Below are 22,210 nucleotides of genomic sequence, written 5' to 3'. Positions count from 1 at the left end.
GACACCGTAGATTATAACCGGCTGTGGCCTGTTGGTCAGGAAGTCTAGTACCCAGTTCCACATGGATGGTTTAAGTCCAAGCAGCAGCAGCTTGTTGACTAAAGTCTGTGGAATGATGGTATTGAAGGCAGAACTAAAGTCCAAGAAGAGCAATGTGACATATGAACTCCTGTTCTCCAGATGAGTGGGGGCTGAGATTGCATCAGATGTAGACCTGTTCTTCCTGTAGGTGTACTAATGAGTGTCCACATTGATGTTAATGCTGTCTTTTATGTGGATCATAACCAGCCTTTCGAAGCATTTTGTGATTATCTGGGTGAGAGCCACCTCACTCAAGCCTGACACCACTGACTTTTTGGGCACAGGGATGATGGTGGCGGTCTTGAGACATGTCGGCACCACAGCTTGGGAGAGGGAGGTGTAATAGATGTCAGTCAGTACCCCAGTGAGTTAGTGAATGCAGTCTCTCAGAACCCATCCCGGGATGTTATCCGGGCTTGCTGCTTTGCGGGGGGTTGACTCTCATCAGGGACCTCCTCACATCCTCAGCATTCACCCTGAGAGGCTGCTCACCTGGTGGAAGTGTGAACCTGCAACTGGGGGAGGTGATGGACGCCTCAAAGCGAGCATAAAAAGTGTTCAGGACATCAGGAAGGGATGGGTCCCTGGGGCATGCAGCATCTCTTTTGTGTGCCCTGTGATGGCCTTGATGCCTTTCCACATGCTCTGGGGGTCATTGGTGGACAAATGACCTTGGATTTTGAGAGCATAATTGGCTTTTGTTCTCTTAATCCCAGCGTCCAGCTTCCTCTCATGTCTCGTCTCATGTTTCAGGTGGGCTGTTTATGCACCAGGTGTTCCCAAAAAAACCCAATATGATAAAGCCAAGGACTTGCCGAGGGATGCCAAGGTCTCACTTGAAAGACCATTGGGCATTTTCCTCTCCATTGAGGAGGCGTAAGTATGGAAACAGCATGGGGCGATGCTCAAAATGGGTCCGGTTGGGGTTCCTGGAGTTTGTACGGAGAGTCCCGACCCAGAACGTCACCCATTCCTGTTGTGCTCGGTGCTGGCACTAAATCATCCTTCAGTCTGCAGCCCATTGCCCGCCACGTCATGTTCATGTCGGTGGTATCACCGGGCCACTGCCTTCAGCCCACATGTGACCTCTCTGTCCACTGAGAGCCCGGCTTCTGACCTGCACCCAGGCTTTAACCCAGATTTAGTTTAGTTCAGACATACTGCACGGAAACAGGCCCTTCGATCCATCGAGCCCATGGTGGCGCAGTGGTAGAGTTGCTGTAGACCCGGGTTCCATCCCTGATTACGGGTGCTGTCTGTACAGAGTTTGTACGTTCTCCCCCGTGACCTGCGTGGGTTTTCTCCGAGCACCTCCACACTCCAATGACAAACAGGTCTGTAGGTAAAATGGCTTGGTTAATGTAAACATTGTCCCTAGTGGGGACAATGTGTTAATGTGTGGGGATCGCTGAATCCCACACATTAACACTATCCTACACACACTATGGACAAATTACACTTATACCAGCCATTTAAACTACAAACCGGTACTCCTTTGGATTGTGGGAGAAAACGCTTGCTGGTCACGGGGAGAACGTACAAAGTCCGTACAGACAGCACCTGTAGTTAGGAGCGAAACCAGATCTCTGGCACTAAGTGCTGCAACGCAGCAACTCTTCCGCTACGTCACCGTTTCTTGCCCTACAATCTGTGACCAGATGCGGCGCCTGAAACTTGCACCCTGCCTCTACTTACTGCTGCCCACACATGCCCACCCCACAGGAGTGTGCCCATGCCACACCACCACTCCATGCTGCCTACACTTCCATGTGTGGGTTCCCTGGTGTCTACGCCTCCCCTCCCTACCTCTTCCCTCCCCACCCCTCACCCCATGCCACTCATCCCCTCCTCACCACCCCTCACCCTACGCCACCTCTCCACACCCCTCCACTCGCCACCCCTCCCTACCTCTTCCCTCCCCACCCCTCACCCCATGCCACTCATCCCCTCCTCACCACCCCTCACCCTACGCCACCACTCCACACCCCTCCCCCTCCCCTCACCACCCCCCTCCCCACTCCTCCCCACACCACCCCTCCCCACCTCTCCCCTCCCCACCTCTCCCCTCCCCACCTCTGAGGGTGTGACCCCACGCTGCAAGCTCTAGCTGTTCCCAGCTGTGGTCTGCAGTTGGGTCGACCAAAACATCTGGGTGGCTGTGAAACAAACACCTGACATCGGCAGTCCTTCATGTCTGGCTGAACCTGTTCCTTCTGTCTGTTTCTGCAGCATTTCACAACTGGGTCGGGGTGAAGAGAAACATCCTCACGTTCGCCTATATGTCTGCATAGGGTCAGTCAAAGGTACGTTTTTCTCCAGAGCCGTTTATCTCCAGAATGTGGATGAGGATGAATTTCTTTAGCCTGATGATGGTGAATCTGTGGAATTTACTGCCGCAGTCGGCTGTGGAGGCCAAGTCATTGGGTATTTTTAAAGCAGAGAATAATAGGTTCGTGAATAGTAAGGGTGTCAAAGGTTATGGGGAAAAGACAGGAGAACTGGGTTGAGAGGGAAAATTAGATCAGTACGATTGAATGTTGGAGTAGACTCAATGGGCCGAATGGCCTAATTCTTCTCCTATGCCTATGGTCTTATGGACTTAACATCCCAAGGTTTCACTGTCTCTGGTACAGAACTGCCGCCACCCACATTGTCACTAACCACTGTGTGTAGGGAGCTCCCTGCAGTGAGTTGGGGGTAGTGGGCAGGGCTGTGATGGCCTTCTCTATAATGCCCAACACTGGTGCCAAGAGGACAAGGACCAACCCAGGCTGGGCATGGTTTCAACGCTGCTGGAAACTCTGCGCCACAATAAATCTTACTACCCCATGTTGATGAAGTTGAGTGACACAGTGGCGCAGCTGGTAGAGTTGCTACTTCACAGTGCCGGAGACCTGGGTTTGATACAGACCTCGGGTGCTGTCTGTATGTGTGGAGTTTGCACGTCCACCTTGGGACCTTGAGGGTTTCCTCTGGGTTTTCTGGTTTCCACCCACACTCATGGTGATGTGCGAGTTGGTAGGTGAATTGTCTTTTGTGCCAATTGTCCCGAGTGTGTAGGGAATGGAAGAGAAAGTGGGATAATATAGAACTGGTGTGAAGGCGATTGACGGTCGGTGTGGACTCGGTGGGCTGCAGGATCTGTTCCCCTGCTGTATCTGTGAACTAAACTAGAACGAATGTCCATTTTTCCAATGTGGGATGAGATGAACATGTGTCTGCTTTGTTTCCTCAGACTATGTGATGGAGCATTGGCATGACGACAGGTTCTTTGGTTATCAGTTCCTGAACGGATCGAACCCCGTACTCATCGAACAGTGTAAAGAGATTCCAGAAAAGTTCCCCGTTACAGAGCAAATGGTCGGCCCCTCTCTTGGGTCAAATACCAGTCTACAGCAGGAAGTCCAGGTCAGTCGCAACACGGCTCCGAACATCAGCGCGTACTTGGGGTACAACAATTGTTCCAGAGAAAACAATCCTCATCTATCCAACCTCTCCCTTGCACCTAAAACCCTCTAATCCCAGCAACATTCCAGTAAACCCCCACTGCACCCTCTCCAAAGCCTCCACATCTTTCCGGTAATGGGGTGACCAGAATTGCACGCACTACTCCAAATGTCTTCTCTGAATAGATGTCCTCTCTGAAGAAACCAGTTCTGAATCCATATGACCAAGTCATGCCTCTCATAATTGTAGATACTTCTATCAAGTCTCCCCTCAACCTTTGATGTTCCAGAGAAAACAATCCAAGTCAATCCAAACTCTCCCTGCAGCTGTGGCGCTCCAATCCAGACAAGCCACCAATATTGCAACCAGCCCTTGAAGGACACAAGGACTGAGCCAGCTTTCTGTCTGCAGCCTGAGGTTGCCAATGCCCCTGTTTTAATAGTAAGATTAAATGAGAATTTACCAGTTTGAAGTTTGATCTTGATTTTATGAGGAGTTACGATGAGCGATTACGTGAAGGGCTGTCCGTCCGCATGCGCGTCAATCTTCAAAGCAGCGGTGTAAAATCACAGATAAGAGAAAATGACCTGAGACTAGTAAGATTTTGAATAACTGGAACTACCAGGTGGCCTTGATAATATGAGGGAGGGATCGGTGGGCAGGTAATCGCTCATCGTAACTGGTAATTTCTCGTTTAATCTTACTATTTTACTTCGGAGTCCAGGCCTGTACGAAGCTTTCCAAAAAGGGGGGGTGACATGACAGGATTCCAAAAGTTTAATGTGAAATAGTGTGCGCGCTGCATACATCATGAGCGTGAAGCGTGAAGCGTGAAGTCCCTCGATGCCAGGGTCCAGGGCTCGCTTAAGGGCCCTGGAAGCTCTGGTGTTTTAGATGATCTCTGATGCATTCTGAGCCTTATTTTGGAGCATTTTTGCACCAAATTTATAACCAATATTTCAGAAATTAACAGGAATCTGATAGGTAGCATTTTCACACAAAGGGTGTATGGAACGATCTGCCAGAGGAGATAGTTAAGGCTGGGACTATCCTAATGTTTAAGAGACATTTGGACACGTACATGGATAGAATGTTTAGATGGATATGGGCCAAACGCGTGTGAGTGGGACAAGTGTAGATGGGACATGTTGGTCAGTGTGGGCAAGTTGGGCTGAAGGGCCTGTTTCCACACTGCATCATTCTATGACTAAAAGTTAAGAAGAAAAATGAATGTAGATAAGTAGAGCAGATTTGACAGAGTAGTGAAATGTAAAGGCAGAGAGAGGTTTATGGGTGGAAAGGAACATAGGAAAGGAGGGGGGAGAGTGGGCTTGGGCAGATGGGTGAAGGGAAAATAGACACAGAGTGCTGGAGTAACTCAGTGAGTCAGGCAGCATCTGCGGAGAACATGGATAGATGACATGTCACGGAGTGCTGGAGTAACTCAGTGAGTCAGGCAGCATCTGCGGAGAACATGGATAGATGACATGTCACAGAGTGCTGGAGTAACTCAGTGAGTCAGGCAGCATCTCTGGAGATTATATTTCAGGTCAAGACCGTTCTTCAGTAATATTCATAATGTGACATGCATAGACATTCCTGAATGTTACCCAAACCATCGTGAGCTATTTTGTTACGGTGCTTGCCCTCTCCTATAATGTCTCTGCTGCCTTGGGTGATGCAGGACAGGACACGAGCTTAAGGGATACGGTGTGAAGCTGTTGCCGTCTGTCCCAGCCTGGTAAAAACTGGACGGGGTGGATCTGGAGAGGATGTTTCCACTAGTGGGAAAGTCTAGGACCAGTGGCCACAGCCTCGGAATTAAAAGACATTCCTTTAGGAAGGAGATGAGCAGGAATTCCTTAAGTCAAAGGGTGGTGACCTGTGGAATTCATTGCCACAGACAGCTGTGGAGGCCGTCAATGGACATTTTTCAGGAGGAGATTGATAGATTCTTGATTGATACGGGTGTCAGAGGTAATGGGGACAAGGCAGGAGAATGTGTTTGAGAGGGAAAGATAGATAGAGTCATAGAGTGATACAGTGTGGAAACAGGCCCTTCGGCCCAGCATGTCCCATCTGCACTAGTCCCACCTGCCCACGTTTGATCCATATCCCTCCAAACCTGTCCTATCCATGTACCTGTCTAACTGTTTCTTAAATGTTGCGATAGTCCCCGCCTCAACTACCTCCTCTGGCAGCTTGTTCCATACACCTCCCACCCTTTGTGTGAAAAACGTACCCCTCAGATTCCTATTAAATCTTTTGCCGTTCACCTTAAACCTATGTCCTCTGCTCCTCGATTCACCTACTCTGGGCAAAAGACTCAAACATATCTATTCAAATCATGATTTAATACACCTCTATTAGATCATCCCTCATCCTCCTGTGCTCCATGAAATAGAGTCCCAGCCTACTCAACCTCTCCCTATAGCTCTGGCCCTCTAGTCCTGGCAACATCCTCGTAAATCTTCACTGTACCCTTTCTAGTTTGATGACATCTTTCCTATAACATGGTGCCCAGAACTGAATACAATACTCGGAATGCGGCCTCACCTTCTTATGCAACTGCAACATGACCTCCCAGCCTCCATACTCGGCCTGACCCGCTGAGTTACTCCAGCACTCTGTGAAACGTCAAAGAACAGGGCAAGATTAACAAGATTAGTTTGCTGATGATACAGAAGTGAGTGGCTTTGCATATAGTGAAGATCGTTGTGAAAGATTGCAGCAGGATCTGGGTCAATTAACCATGTGGGCAGAGGAATGGTTGATGGTTGCATGGTTCCTTGAAGGTCGTGTCGCGGGTATATCAGGTTGTCAAAACATGTTTTAGCACTTTGGCCTTCATCAGTCAGAGTATTGAGTATAGAAGTTGTGAGGTCATGTTGCTTTTGTATAAGACGTTGGTGAGACCGCATTTAGAATATTGTGTTCAGTTCTGGGTACCATGTTATAGGAAATATGTCAAATTGAAAAGAGTACAGAGATCCCCATCCTGGATCAGTCCAATCAGGGTTGTGTCGTCCGCAAACGTGAGAAGCTTGACAGAGGAGTCAGTGGATGTGCAGTCATTGGTGTGGCGAGAGTAGAGGAGAGGGGAGAGTACGCATCTTGCAGTGCTCCTATGCTGAGCGTTTGCAGGCCCGAGATATGCTTTCCCATCTCACATGCTGCTTCCTGTCAGTCAGAAAGCTGGTGATCCACCGACAGAGGGGTTCAGGCACAGTCAACTCAGAAAGTTTGGAGTGTAGTAGCTCTGGCACAATGGTGTTGAATGCAGAGCTAAAATCAAAACAAAATCCTCACATAGCAATCCCCCTCCCCCTCCCCCTCCCAGCCCCCCGGGGTGAAGCACGGGGATGGATGGTACCGGGGCGCGCTGAGCTCCTGGCACCACAGCCGCTACTACTTTATATCAGTGGAACCGCGTCCACCAATCCAACTAACCTTTTGCCCAGTTCGTGGGATTATATCAGTTCCGATTTTTGTAAAGAAGTGTAAATAACAAAATCAAAAATTCCTGCGGGCCGGATGATTTTGGGTTTGGGACCGGTTCCGCCCCGTGGGTCGTGGGTTGTCAACCCCTGCTCGAAACTAAACTAAACCTGGGTGTGAGAGGACAGGAAGACATTAGGCACAGTGGCATTCATTGAGGAAGTGCAGTGGAGACTATCTTACCCTGACACTCATGGTTTACTCCATAATCTGATCGATGTTTCCCTTTGATTAACTAGGAATGAAGCAATAAATACTCAATTCCCTTTTGTCACCCACATTGTGTATTGTGTAAGGTTACAACAAAACAGGATGGGTTAGATCTTGCCTGGCAACTTACAAAGATACCCGACCCACGGCAGCTTTCTTGGAAGTTGTTGCGACATATTCAGCCTCTGTTGGAGGATACGGGGAGAGCTGATAGAAGTGTATAAAATGATAAGGTTTATGGGGAGTGAGTATGGAGGTGGGGATGGGGCTGTGGGGTGAGTGAGGGTGATGGTGGCGTGTAATGGGGGTGGCAGGGGTAAGAGTCAAGATGGTGTTTGGGAATAAGAGTGTGAATGGGATGGTGAGGAAGAGATGGTTGTGGATTGGGGTGTGTGAGAGGCTGGGGTTGACAGTGGGGGTGTGGGGGCTGGTGAGTGGGGCTGGGGTGAGACTGAGGGTGGGGTTTCGGGGTGAGGGTGGGGATGGGAGGGTGAGGGTGAGGGTGGGGATGGGGGGGTGTGGATAAGGTCAGTGAGAGTGAGTGTGGGGTTTTGGGGTGGGTGTGGGGAAAGATGGTGAGGTATTTATGGCTCTGCTTTCGATGGTCTGAGGGTGGTGGTTTTTCCATTTGTGGCACAGAAATACCGCCTGCACATGACGACCAAGTCTGAGCTCGGGGACCTCCTGCTGGTGAAACTCTTCAAGGAGACGTTTGTGGTGGGAAAGGACGACTGGTACTGCAGTCGTGTGATGGTGGAAACCACAAACAAACTGATCTACCACTTTCCCTGCTACAGCTGGATCACTGATTCCACCCCGCTGGAGATCATTGAAGGAACTGGTACGATGAGTTAACATATTCTGATAAAGATGTTGTCTTTAAAGAGGCTTGTCTACTCTGGTTTAGTTTAGTTTGCTGACTTTCCATTGGTGTGACTGCTCTTCCTTCCTCTGTGAATTGACCAATTGTCTCTCAGTCTCCACAGTCCTGTTTCTTGTTTCGTTCACTATTGTCACATTTACCAAGGGACAGTGAAAAGCTTTTGTCTGTGTGCTGCCCAGTCAAAGTAAAGACTCTACATGAATACAATCTAACCGGCCACAGTGTACAGATAATATAGAAAGGATACATCATTCAGTGCAAGGCAAAGTCCAATTAAAGATCATTCAAAGGTCTTCAATGAGGTAGATGGGAGGTCAAGGCCACTCCAACTGATCCAGTTGTGAGCTTCGGTTTATTCAGACAAAGCCACAGCTCATTTATAAACTTGACAATGTCCCTCTCACTTTCTCTACAATCTACAGGGGCTGCTCTCAAGTTTTGGCTGCATTTCAGCCCCACGCTCCTGATCTTTGGTCACCTGGTAAGACGAGATGGGGGAATCTCCTTGTCATAAGATCATAAGTGATAGGAGCAGACTCAGGCCATTTGGCCCATCAAGTCTGACTGGTCTCTCTCTCACTCCTAAACCCATTTTCTTGCCTTCCCCCCATAACCCCTGACAAATGTATTAATCAAGAATCTACCTATCTCTGCCTTAAAAAAAGATCTATTGACTTGGCTTCCACAACCTTCTGCAGCAATGAATTCCACAGATTCATCACCCTCTGACTAAAGAAATTCCTCACTTCCTTCCTCAAGGGACATCCTTTAATTTTGAGGCTGTGTACTCCAGTCCCACTAGTGGAAAAATCCTGTCAGGTCTGGCCAAGATGGCCATTCACTGGTCCAGGCTGCGGGCAATCAAAGGTTCAGCCCCTGTCACGGGAGCACACGGTGTCCACGGGGACTTTGGAGGCCCCATGGGGGCTCGAGTGTGTCGTGGATATGAATGATAATATTGTCATTTTCATGGTTGATGCAAACTGCGCAAGCAGTACTTTGTAACCATAATTATGCCATAATAGCTCCTTAGATTCATACAATATGGAAACAGTTTCTTCAGCACAACTTGCTCATGTCATCTGTCATGCCCCATCTACACTAGATCCTGCGTTTGGCCCATATCCTTTTAAACTTATCCATGTACCTGCCCAATTGTCCTTTAAATGTATTGATAGTCCTTGCCTTAATTACTTCATCTGTGAGTTTGTTCCATGCACTCAGCACCCTCTGTGTAAAACACGAGTCCCCCTCACTTTAAACCAATGGAATCCTCTATTTTTGGGTAAAATACTGCATTCACCCTAGCTATTTCCGTTATGATCTTATACACCTCTCTAAGATCACCCCACACCCCCCTGCACTCCAAGGAATAAAGCTGTGATTTCTTTAAAAAACTCAATCAGATTTGTGAGACATGTTCTCCCATGTTGGTTGGCATAGACAAATTGGGCTGAAGGGCCTGTTTCCATGCTGTGTCACTATTGCAGAAGAAATTGAGGCAAGACATTGGCCAGTAAATCAGATCACAGCTAATCATTCACCTCAGTGCATTTTCCTCAAGATTCCCATATCCCTCTGATCCTGGAATGTCAAGAGAAGACAAGTCAAGAGTGTTTATTGTCATGTGTCCCAGATAGGACAATGAAATTCGTGCTTGCTGGAGCACAACAGAATATTGTAAGCAAAAACACAGAGCAGTTCAGTTCAATATACACATAAATAAGCAGATAAAGTGCAATAGGATGTTACAGTTCAGAGTCTGTTCGTTGGCTGTTCCTGAACCTGGATGTAACAGATCTCTGGCTCCTGTACCTTCTGCCTGATGGTAGCGGAGAAATGAGTGCATGGCCAGGATGATGTGGGTCATTGATGATGTGGGCTGCCTTTTTGATGCAGCGACTGCGATGTCTGTAAATCTCTCAGAGATATCTATCAGAGATAGGGCAAGGTTTTGCAAAGCTCGTGCTCTTGAAAAAAGATTAACGTTTGGTGTTTGTTCTGATAATCTGTAACTGTTCTCCAGCCCGGAAAATAAACGAGTACAAATCTCCAATCTTGGAACAATACCGGGTGGATGAAATGCGGAAGAGGCAAGAGGAATATCAGTGAGTAGATGCTGTGCTGAATAACAAAATATGTTGATGTAGTGGATGTGGAGAGAATTTTTCCACTAGTGGGATAATCTAGGACAAGAGGCACAGCCTCAGAATATAAAGATGTACCTTTAGAATGGAGATGAGGAGGAAGAATTTCTTTAACCAGAGGGTGGTGAACCTTTGGAATTCATTGCACAGACGGTGGTGGAGCCCAATCATTGGGTATTTTTAAAGTAGAGATTGACAGGTTCTTGATTAGTGCGGGTTGTCAATGGTTATGGGGAGAAGGCACGAGAATGGGGTTGAGAGGGAAATATAGATCAGCCATGATCGAATGACGGAGTAGACTCAACCGGCCGAATTGCCTAATTTTGCTCCTATGTCTTATGGCCTTATGGTGCCTGTCTGTCTTTTTACCAAAAATAATTTATTTAATTACGATCACAATACAAAACAAACCCGTGGTAACCATGGTAACACCCCCACCCCCATTCTACACACCCACCCCCATTCTGGGGCAGGGGGAGCGGTCAGTGTTGGGGCAGCGGGTCAGTGTTGGGGGAGGGGGTCAGTGTTGGGGAGGGGTCAGTGTTGGGGAGGGGGTCAGTGTTGGGGGAGGGGGTCAGTTGGGGGGGGGGGGGGTCAGTGTTGGGGGAGGGGTCAGTGTTGGGGGAGGGGGTCAGTGTTGAGGAGCGGGTCAGTGTTGGGGGAGGGGGCCAGTGTTGGGGGAGGGGGTCAGTGTTGGGGCAGGGGGTCAGTGTTGGGGAGGGGGTCAGTGTTGGGGCAGGGGGGCCTGGAAAGCTTTGCCAGGGGTAACAACATACAATAGCGGTGTTTAAGACGCCTTTAGGCACAAAGAAGACCAGGGAATAGAGGGATATGGATCATGTGCAGGCAGATGAGATCAGTTTAACTTGGCATCATGTTCGGCATGGACATTGTGGGCCGAAGGGCCCATTCCTGTGCTGCTATGTTTTCTACAGTGCATCAGAGATTTACTCTGTGTCTCGGCTAGGTTGTGTGATGTGTCCGTGTGACACCCGGTACAAATGACAAATTGATTCATCTCTGATTTACTGATCACTTTCATGCGTCCTTAAGGTTCAAGGCTCAAGGTTCATCAATAAATTCTAACATATAAAAACCTTCCACAATAAATCTAAATAATAATGAGCCTATAAATAAATAGTAAAAAATATAAAAGCAGCATGGTTAAAAGACAGCAGAATAATAATGTCCATAGTTCCTCGGTGCTGGCCAGTTCCTCGTGCTGGCGAGAGCAGGAACAGGGAGATACGAGACCTGAATGTGTGGCTGAGGAATTGGTGCACAAGGCAGGGATTTAAATTCTTAGATCACTGGTATCTGTTTTGGAGTAAGGGCGAACTGTACAAAAGGGACGGATTGCATCTTAACAGGCGGGGGACCAGCATTCTGGCAGGCAGGTTTGCCACTGCTATACAGGAGGTTTTAAACTGAATAAGGGGGGTGGGGTGTCAAATGGGATAGTCGAGGATGGAGTTAAAGGAAAAGGGTTTCTTAAATGTGTGAGCGGAGAGACAGAGGGGTGTAAAATGAGGGTAGAAGCAATAGGTAGCAAGGTGAAAAGTAAAAGTGGCAGGCAGACAAATCCAGGGCAAAAATCAAAAAGGGCCACTTTTCAACATAATTGTATAAGGGGTAAGAGTCTTGTAAAAACATGCCTGAAGGCTTTGTGTCTGAATGCAAGGAGCATTCGTAATAAGGTGGATGAGTTGAATGTGCAGATAGCTATTAATGACTATGATATTGTTGGGATCACGGAAACATGGCTCCAGGGTGAACAAGGCTGGGAGTTGAACATCCAGGGATATTCAATATTCAGGAGGGATAGACAGAAAGGAAAAGGAGGTGGGGTAGCGTTGCTGGTTAGAGAGGAGATTACCACAATAGAATGGAAGGACACTAGCTTGGAGGATGTGGAATCGATATGGGTAGAGCTGCGAAACACTAAGGGGCAGAAAACGCTAGTGGGAGTTATGTACAAGCCACCTAACAGTATTAGTGGAGTTGGGGATGGCATCAAACAGGAAATTAGAAATGCATGCAACAAAGGTAAAACAGTTATAATGGATGACTTCAATCTACATATAGATTGGGTGAATCAAATTGGCAAGGGTGCTGAGGAAGAGGATTTCTTGGAATGTATGCGGGATAGTTTTCTAAACGAACATGTAGAGGAACCAACGAGAGAGCAGGCTATTCTAGACTGGGTATTGAGTAATGAGGAAGGGTTGGTTAGCAGTCTTGTTGTGCGTGGCCCCTTGGGCAAGAGTGACCATAATATGGTTGAGTTCTTCATTGGGATGGAGAGTGACATAGTTAATTCAGAAACAAGGGTTCTGAACTTAAAGAAAGGTAACTTTGACGGTGTGAGACGTGAATTGGCCAAGATAGACTGGCAATTGATTCTTGAAGGGTTGACGGTGGATATGCAATGGAAGACATTTAAAGACTGCATGGATGAACTACAACAATTGTTCATCCCAGTTTGGCAAAAGAATAAATCAGGGAAGGTAGTGCATCCGTGGATAACAAGGGAAATCAGGGATAGTATTAAAACAAAAGATGAAGCATACAAATTAGCCAGAAAAAGCAGCCTACCAGACGACTGGGAGAAATTCAGAGTCCAGCAGAGGAGGACAAAGGGCTTAATTAGGAAAGGGAAAAAAGAAAACTGGCAGGGAACATAAAAACTGACTGCAAAAGTTTTTATAGATATGTGAAGAGAAAAAGATTAGTTAAAACAAATGTAGGTCCCTTGCAGTCAGAAACGGGTGAATTGATCACGGGGAACAAAGACATGGCAGACCAAATGAATAACTACTTTGGTTCTGTCTTCACTAAGGAAGACATAAATAAACTGCCGGAAATAGCAGGGGACCAGGGATCAAATGAGATTGAGGAACTGAGTGAAATCCAGGTTAGCCGGGAAGTGGTGTTCGGTAAATTGAATGGATTAAAGGCCGATAAATCCCTTAAGGACGTAGCCCCAGAAATAGTGGATGCATTAGTGATAATTTTTCAAAACTCTTTAGATTCTGGAGTAGTTCCTGAGGATTGGAGGGTAGCAAACGTAACCCCACTTTTTAAAAAGGGAGGGAGAAAGGAAACGGGGAATTACAGACCAGTTAGTCTAACATCGGTAGTGGGGAAACTGCTAGAGTCAGTTATTAAAGATGGGATAGCAGCACATTTGGAAAGTGGTGAAATCATTGGACAAAATCAGCATGGATTTATGAAAGGTAAATCATCAGCAAAGAGTAGGAGTAAACGGGTCCTTTTCACAATGGCAGGCAATGACTAGTGGGGTACCGCAAGGCTCAGTGCTGGGACCCCAGCTGTTTACAATATATATTAATGATTTGGGCGAGGGAATTGAATGCAACATCTCCAGGTTTGCGGATGACACAAAGCTGGGGGGCAGTTTTAGCTGTGAGGAGGATGCAAGGAGGCTGCAAGGTGACTTGGGTAGGCTAGGTGAGTGGGCAAATGCATGGCAGATGCAGTATAATGTGGATAAATGTGAGGTTATCCACTTTGGTGGCAAAACAGGAAAGTAGCCTATTATCTGAATGGTGGCCAATTAAGAAAAGGGGAGATGCAACGAGACCTGGGTGTCATGGTACACCAGTCATTGAAAGTAGGCATACAGATGCAGCAGTCAGTGAAGAAAGCTAATGGTATGTTAGCATTCATACCAAAAGTATTTGAGTATAGGTGCAGGGAGGTTCTACTGCAGTTGTACAGGGTCTTGGTGAGACCACACCTGGAGTATTGCGTACAGTTTTGGTCTCCTAATTTGAGGAAAGACATTCTTGCCATAGAGGGAGTACAGAGAAGGTTCACCAGACTGATTCCTGGGATGTCAGGACTTTCATATGAAGAAAGACTGGATAGACTCGGTTTGTACTCGCTTGAATTTAGAAGATTGAGGTCGGATCTTATAAAAACTTACAAAATTTTTAAGGGGTTGGACAGGCTAGATGCAGGAAGATTGTTCCCGATGTTGGGGAAGTCCAGAAGAAGGGGTCACAGTTTAAGGAAAAGGGGGAAATCTTTTAGGACCGAGATGAGAAAAACATTTTTCACACAGAGAGTGGTGAGTCTCTGGAATTCTCTGCCACAGAAGGTAGTTGAGGCCAGTGCATTGGCTATATTTAAGAGAGAGTTAGATGTGGCCCTTCTGGCTAAAGGGATCAGGGGGTTTGGAGAGAGGGCAGGTCCAGGATACTGAGTTGGATGATCAGCCATGATCATATTGAATGGCGGTGCAGGCTCGAAGGGCCGAATGGCCTACTCCTGCACCTATTTTCTATGTTTCTATAGCAGCAGCAGTAGCGGTGAACAGTTCACTGAGGTAGTGAGGGTTCAGTCAGTGAGGTAGGGAGTTTATAATTCTCACGGCCTCGGGGAAGAAGCTGGCTTTTAGCCTTGTTGTCCTGGCCCTTATGCTGCGTAGCCTTTTCCCTGAGGGGAGGGGGGCAAAGTGTACATTTACTGGGTGGGTGGGGTCCTTCATAATGTTTGAGGCTCTGCTCTTGCACCTGCTGTTGTAAATGTTCTCAATGGCAGGGAGGCAGTTTTTTGGGCATATTTGACCACCCTCTGCAATGCATCATGAATTTTTAATGGCACTGCCGTGTTGCAGGTCCAGGTGGGGCCGTTAGAAATGTGCACCCCCTAGATATTTAAAACTGGACCCCATCTCCACAGCTTCTCCTCCGATGTACAGTAGATGGGTGGGGGGGGGGGGGGGGGGGCGTAGCCCCCTTTCCTGAAGTCCACAATCACCTCCTTTGTCTTCCCCACGTTGATGTAGAGGTTGTTTGATTTACACCAGACTTCAAGTTCTCCCACCCCCTGTCTGTAGCCCGACTCGTCATTGTGGGACATTAATCCCACCACGGCCGTGTCATCTGCAAATTTCACAATATGACTGTTCGGGTGTTTGGCTGAACAGTCATAAGTGAGAAGAGTGTACAGCAGGGGGCTCAGGACACATCCCTGTGGGGAGACGGTGTTGAGGGTAATGGGGGGATGTGAGACACCGTAGATTTTAACCGGCTGTGGCCTGTTGGTCAGGAAGTCTAGTACCCAGTTCCACATGGATGGTTTAAGTCCAAGCAGCAGCAGTTTGTTGACTAAAGTCTGTGGAATGATGGTATTGAAGGCAGAACTAAAGTCCAAGAAGAGCAATGTGACATATGAACTCCTGTTCTCCAGATGAGTGGGGGCTGAGTGAATGATGGATGAGATTGCATCAGATGTAGACCTGTTCTTCCTGTAGGTGTACTGATGAGTGTCCACATTGATGTTAATGCTGTCTTTTATGTGGATCATAACCAGCCTTTCGAAGCATTTTGTGATTATCGGGGTGAGAGCCACCTCACTCAAGCCTGACACCACTGACTTTTTTGGCACAGGGATGATGGTGGCGGTCTTGAGACATGTCGGCACCACAGCTTGGGAGAGGGAGGTGTTATAGATGTCAGTCAGTACCCCAGTGAGTTAGTGAATGCAGTCTCTCAGAACCCATCCCGGGATGTTATCCGGGCCTGCTGCTTTGCGGGGGCTGACTCTCATCAGGGACCTCCTCACATCCTCAGCATTCACCCTGAGAGGCTGCTCACCTGGTGGAAGTGTGAACCTGCAGCTGGGGGAGGTGATGGACGCCTCAAAGCAGCATAAAAAGTGTTCAGGACATCAGGAAGGGATGGGTCCCTGGGGCATGCAGCATCTCTTTTGTGTGCCCTGTGATGGCCTTGATGCCCTTCCACATGCTCTGGGGATGATTGGTGGAGAAATGACCTTGGATTTTGAGAGCATAGTTGGCTTTTGTTCTCTTAATCCCAGCGTCCAGCTTCCTCTCATGTCTCGTCTCATGTTTCAGGTGGGCTGTTCATGCACCAGGTGTTCCCAAAAAAATCCAATATGATAAAGACAATGACTTGCCGAGAGATGCCAAGATCCCATTTGAAAGACCAATGGGCATTTTCCTCGCCATTGAGGAGGCGTAAGTATGAAAACAGCATGGGGCGATGCTCAAAATGGGTCCGGTTGGGGTTCCTGGAGTTCGTACGGAGAGTCCCGACCCAGAACGTCACCCATTCCTGTTGTGCTCGGTGCTGGCACTAAATCATCCTTCAGTCTGCAGCCCATTGCCCGCCACGTCATGTTCATGTCAGTGGTATCACCGGGCCACTGCCTTCAGCCCACATGTGACCTCTCTGTCCACTGAGAGCCCGGCTTCTGACCTGCACCCAGGCTTTAACCCAGATTTAGTTTAGTTCAGACATACTGCATTGAAACAGGCCCTTCGATCCATCGAGCCCATGGTGGCGCAGTGGTAGAGTTGCTGTAGACCCGGGTTCCATCCCTGATTACGGGTGCTGTCTGTACAGAGTTTGTACGTTCTCCCCCGTGACCTGCGTGGGTTTTCTCCGAGCACCTCCACACTCCAATGACAAACAGGTCCGTAGGTAAAATGGCTTGGTTAATGTAAACATTGTCCCTAGTGGGGACAATGTGTTAATGTGTGGGGATCGCTGAATCCCACACATTAACACTATCCTACACACACTATGGACAAATTACAAGCCATTTAAACTACAAAACCGGTACTCCTTTGGATTGTGGGAGAAAACGCTTGCTGGTCACGGGGAGAACGTACAAAGTCCGTACAGACAGCACCTGTAGTTAGGAGCGAAACCAGATCTCTGGCACTAAGTGCTGCAACGCAGCAACTCTTCCGTAACGCCACCGTTTCTTGCCCTACAATCTGTGACCAGATGCGGCGCCTGAAACTTGCACCCTGCCTCTACTTACTGCTGCCCACACATGCCCACCCCACAGGAGTGTGCCCATGCCACACCACCACTCCATGCTGCCTACACTTCCATGCGTGGGTTCCCTGGTGTCTACGCCTCCCCTCCCTACCTCTTCCCTCCCCAGCCCTCCCCACCCCTCACCCCATGCCACTCATCCCCTCCTCACCACCCCTCACCCTACGCCCACCACTCCACTCCACACCCCTCCACTCACCACCCCTCCCCACCCACCCCTTCCCACCTCCCCCTCCCCCCCCCCTTTCCCCCCTCCCCCCTCCCCACCCCCCCCCCCTCCCCTCCCCCCTCTCCCCTCCCCACCTCTGAGGGTGTGACCCCACGCTGCAAGCTCTAGCTGTTCCCAGCTGTGGTCTGCAGTTGGGTCGACCAAAACATCTGGATGGCTGTGAAACAAACACCTGACATCGGCAGTCCTTCATGTCTGGCTGAACCTGTTCCTTCTGTCTGTTTCTGCAGCATTTCACAACTGGGTCGGGATGAAGAGAAACAACCTCAGGTTCGCCTATATGGCTGCATAGGGTCAGTCAAAGGTACGTTTTTCTCCAGAGTCGTTTATCTCCAGAATGTGGATGAGGATGAATTTCTTTAGCCAGATGATGGTGAATCTGTGGAATTTACTGCCGCAGTCGGCTGTGGAGGCCAAGTCATTGGGTATTTTTAAAGCAGAGAATAATAGGTTCGTGAATAGTAAGGGTGTCAAAGGTTATGGGGAAAAGACAGGAGAACTGGGTTGAGAGAGAAAATTAGATCAGTACGATTGAATGTTGGAGTAGACTCAATGGGCCGAATGGCCTAATTCTTCTCCTATGCCTATGGTCTTATGGACTTAACATCCCAAGGTTTCACTGTCTCTGGTACAGAACTGCCGCCACCCACATTGTCACTAACCACTGTGTGTAGGGAGCTCCCTGCAGTGAGTTGGGGGTAGTGGGCAGGGCTGTGATGGCCTTCTCTTTAATGCCCAACACTGGTGCCAAGAGGACAAGGACCAACCCAGGCTGGGCATGGTTTCAACGCTGCTGGAAACTCTGCGCCACAATAAATCTTACTACCCCACGTTGATGAAGTTGAGTGGCACAGTGGCGCAGCTGGTAGAGTTGCTACTTCACAGTGCCGGAGACCTGGGTTCGATACAGACCTCGGGTGCTGTCTGTATGTGTGGAGTTTGCACGTCCACCTTGGGACCTTGAGGGTTTCCTCTGGGTTTTCTGGTTTCCACCCACACTCATGGTGATGTGCGAGTTGGTAGGTGAATTGTCTTTTGTGCCAATTGTCCCGAGTGTGTAGGGAATGGAAGAGAAAGTGGGATAATATAGAACTGGTGTGAAGGTGATTGACGGTCGGTGTGGACTCGGTGGGCTGCAGGATCTGTTCCCCTGCTGTATCTGTGAACTAAACTAGAACGAATGTCCATTTTTCCAATGTGGGATGAGATGAACATGTGTCTGCTTTGTTTCCTCAGACTATGTGATGGAGCATTGGCAGGACGACAGGTTCTTTGGTTATCAGTTCCTGAACGGATCGAACCCCGTACTCATCGAACAGTGTAAAGAGATTCCAGAAAAGTTCCCCGTTACAGAGCAAATGGTCGGCCCCTCTCTTGGGTCAAATACCAGTCTACAGCAGGAAGTCCAGGTCAGTCGCAACACGGCTCCGAACATCAGCGCGTACTTGGGGTACAACAATTGTTCCAGAGAAAACAATCCTCATCTATCCAACCTCTCCCTTGCACCTAAAACCCTCTAATCCCGGCAACATTCCAGTAAACCCCCACTGCACCCTCTCCAAAGCCTCCACATCTTTCCGGTAATGGGGTGACCAGAATTGCACGCACTACTCCAAATGTCTTCTCTGAATAGATGTCCTCTCTGAAGAAACCAGTTCTGAATCCATATGACCAAGTCATGCCTCTCATAATTGTAGATACTTCTATCAAGTCTCCCCTCAACCTCTGATGTTCCAGAGAAAACAATCCAAGTCAATCCAAACTCTCCCTGCAGCTGTAGCGCTCCAATCCAGGCAAGCCACCAATATTGCAACCAGCCCTTGAAGGACACAAGGACTGAGCCAGCTTTATGTCTGCAGCCTGAGGTTGCCAATGCCCCTGTTTTAATAGTAAGATTAAATGAGAATTTACCAGTTTGAAGTTTGATCTTGATTTTATGAGGAGTTACGATGAGCGATTACGTGAAGGGCCGTCCGTCCGCATGCGCGTCAATCTTCAAAGCAGCGGTGTAAAATCACAGATAAGAGAAAATGACCTGAGACTAGTAAGATTTTGAATAACTGGAACTACCAGGTGACCTTGATAATATGAGGGAGGGATCGGTGGGCACGTAATCGCTCATCGTAACTGGTAATTTCTCGTTTAATCTTACTATTTTACTTCGGAGTCCAGGCCTGTACGAAGCTTTCCAAAAAGGGGGGGTGACATGACAGGATTCCAAAAGTTTAATGTGAAATAGTGTGCGCGCTGCGTACATCATGAGTGCGAAGCGTGAAGTCCCTCGATGCCAGGGTCCAGGGCTCGCTTAAGGGCCCTGGAAGCTCTGGTGTTTTAGATGCTCTCTGATGCATTCTGAGCCTTATTTTGGAGCATTTTTGCACCAAATTTATAACCAATATTTCAGAAATTAACAGGAATCTGATAGGTAGCATTTTCACACAAAGGGTGTATGGAACGATCTGCCAGAGGAGATAGTTAAGGCTGGGACTATCCTAATGTTTAAGAGACATTTGGACACGTACATGGATAGAATGTTTAGATGGATATGGGCCAAACGCGTGTGAGTGGGACAAGTGTAGATGGGACATGTTGGTCAGTGTGGGCAAGTTGGGCTGAAGGGCCTGTTTCCACACTGCATCATTCTATGACTAAAAGTTAAGAAGAAAAATGAATGTAGATAAGTAGAGCAGATTTGACAGAGGAGTGGAATGTAAAGGCAGAGAGAGGTTTATGGGTGGAAAGGAACATAGGAAAGGAGGGGGGAGAGTGGGCTTGGGCAGATGGGTGATGGGAAAATAAACACAAAGTGCTGGAGTAACTCAGCGGGTCAAGCAGCATCTCTGGAGAACATGGATAGATGACATGTCACAGAGTGCTGGAGTAACTCAGTGAGTCAGGCAGCATCTCTGGAGATTATATTTCAGGTCAAGACCGTTCTTCAGTAATATTCATGATGTGACATGCATAGACATTCCTGAATGTTACCCAAACCATCGTGAGCTACTTTGTTACGGTGCTTGCCCTCTCCTATAATGTCTCTGCTGCCTTGGGTGATGCAGGACAGGACACGAGCTTAAGGGATACGGTGTGAAGCTGTTGCCATCTGTCCCAGCCTGGTAAAAACTGAATGGAGTGGATGTGGAGAGGATGTTTCCACTAGTGGGAGAGTCTAGGACCAGTGGCCACAGCCTTGGAATTAAAAGACATTACTTTAGGAAGGAGATGAGCAGGAATTTCTTAAGTCAAAGGGTGGTGAACTGTGGAATTCATTGCCACAGACAGCTGTGGAGGCCGTCAATGGACATTTTTCAGGAGGAGATTGATAGATTCTTGATTGATACGGGTGTCAGAGGTAATGGGGAGAAGGCAGGAGAATGTGTTTGAGAGGGAAAGATAGATAGAGTCATAGAGTGATACAGTGTGGAAACAGGCCCTTCGGCCCAGCATGTCCCATCTGCACTAGTCCCACCTGCCCACGTTTGATCCATATCCCTCCAAACCTGTCCTATCCATGTACCTGTCTAACTGTTTCTTAAATGTTGCGATAGTCCCCGCCTCAACTACCTCCTCTGGCAGCTTGTTCCATACACCTCCCACCCTTTGTGTGAAAAACATACCCCTCAGATTCCTATTAAATATTTTGCCGTTCACCTTAAACCTATGTCCTCTGCTCCTCGATTCACCGACTCTGGGCAAAAGACTCAAACATATCTATTCAAATCATGATTTAATACACCTCTATTAGATCATCCCTCATCCTCCTGTGCTCCATGAAATAAAGTCCCAGCCTACTCAACCTCTCCCTATAGCTTTGGCCCTCTAGTCCTGGCAACATCAATGATCTGGATGATGGTGTGGTAAATTGGATTAGTAAGTATGCAGATGATACTAAGATAGGTGGGGTTGCGGGTAATGAAGTAGAGTTTCAAAGTCTACAGAGAGATTTATGCCAGTTGGAAGAGTGGGCTGAAAGATGGCCGATGGAGTTTAATGCTGATAAGTGTGAGGTGCTACATCTTGGCAGGACAAATCAAAATAGGACGTACATGGTAAATGGTAGGGAATTGAAGAATGTGGGTGAACAGAGGGATCTGGGAATAACTGCACAGTTCCCTGAAAGTGGAATCTCATGTAGATAGGGTGGTAAAGAAAGCTTTTGGTGTGCTGGCCTTTATAAATCAGAGCATTGAGTATAGAAGTTGGGATGTAATGTTAAAATTGTACAAGGCATTGGTGAGGCCGATTCTGGAGTATGGTGTACAATTTTGGTCGCCTAATTATAGGAAGGATGTCAACAAAATAGAGAGAGTACAGAGGAGATTTACTAGAATGTTGCCTGGGTTTCAGCAACTAAGTTACAGAGAAAGGTTGAAAAAGATAGGGCTTTATTCTTTGGAGCGCAGAAGGTTAAGGGGGGACTTGATAGAGGTTTTTAAAATGATGAGAGGGATAGACAGAGTTGACGTGGAAAAGCTTTTCCCACTGAGAGTAGGGAAGATTCAAACAAGGGGACATGACATGAGAATTAAGGGACTGAAGTTTAGGGGTAACATGAGGGGGAACCTCTTTACTCAGAGAGTGGTAGCTGTGTGGAATGAGCTTCCAGTGAAGGTGGTGGAGGCAGGTTCGTTTTTATCATTTAAAAATAAATTGGATAGTTATATAGATGGGAAGGGAATGGAGGGTTATGGTCTGAGCGCAGGTATATGGGACTAGGGGAGATTATGTGTTCGGCACGGACTAGAAGGGTCGAGATGGCCTGTTTCCGTGCTGTAATTGTTATATGTTATATGGTTATATGGTTATAACATCCTCGTAAATCTTCACTGTACCCTTTCCAGTTTGATGACATATTTCCTATAACATGGTGCCCAGAACT

The 22,210-nt window shown here is 47.8% G+C and overlaps 1 protein-coding gene across 1 annotated transcript in view; it reads left to right on the top strand.

The window, feature by feature from the left end:
• The first annotated feature begins 310 nt into the window (after positions 1–310).
• Positions 311–22,210, top strand: part of LOC129694912 (hydroperoxide isomerase ALOXE3-like) — a 48,205-nt gene continuing 26,305 nt past the window's right edge. The window contains exons 1-8 of the mRNA XM_055631669.1: positions 311–957; positions 2,311–2,384; positions 3,317–3,489; positions 7,876–8,077; positions 10,146–10,227; positions 16,151–16,273; positions 17,562–17,635; positions 18,568–18,740. Of these exons, the coding sequence (XP_055487644.1) occupies positions 3,325–3,489; positions 7,876–8,077; positions 10,146–10,227; positions 16,151–16,273; positions 17,562–17,635; positions 18,568–18,740 (819 nt within the window). The 5' untranslated portion in view covers positions 311–957; positions 2,311–2,384; positions 3,317–3,324. The remainder of the gene's footprint in view (positions 958–2,310; positions 2,385–3,316; positions 3,490–7,875; positions 8,078–10,145; positions 10,228–16,150; positions 16,274–17,561; positions 17,636–18,567; positions 18,741–22,210) is intronic.

The sequence above is a fragment of the Leucoraja erinacea genome, unplaced genomic scaffold (genome assembly GCF_028641065.1).
Source record: "Leucoraja erinacea ecotype New England unplaced genomic scaffold, Leri_hhj_1 Leri_856S, whole genome shotgun sequence".
In the NCBI taxonomy this organism is placed as follows: Eukaryota; Metazoa; Chordata; class Chondrichthyes; order Rajiformes; family Rajidae; genus Leucoraja; species Leucoraja erinaceus.
This window is presented reverse-complemented; position numbering and strand designations above follow the sequence as displayed.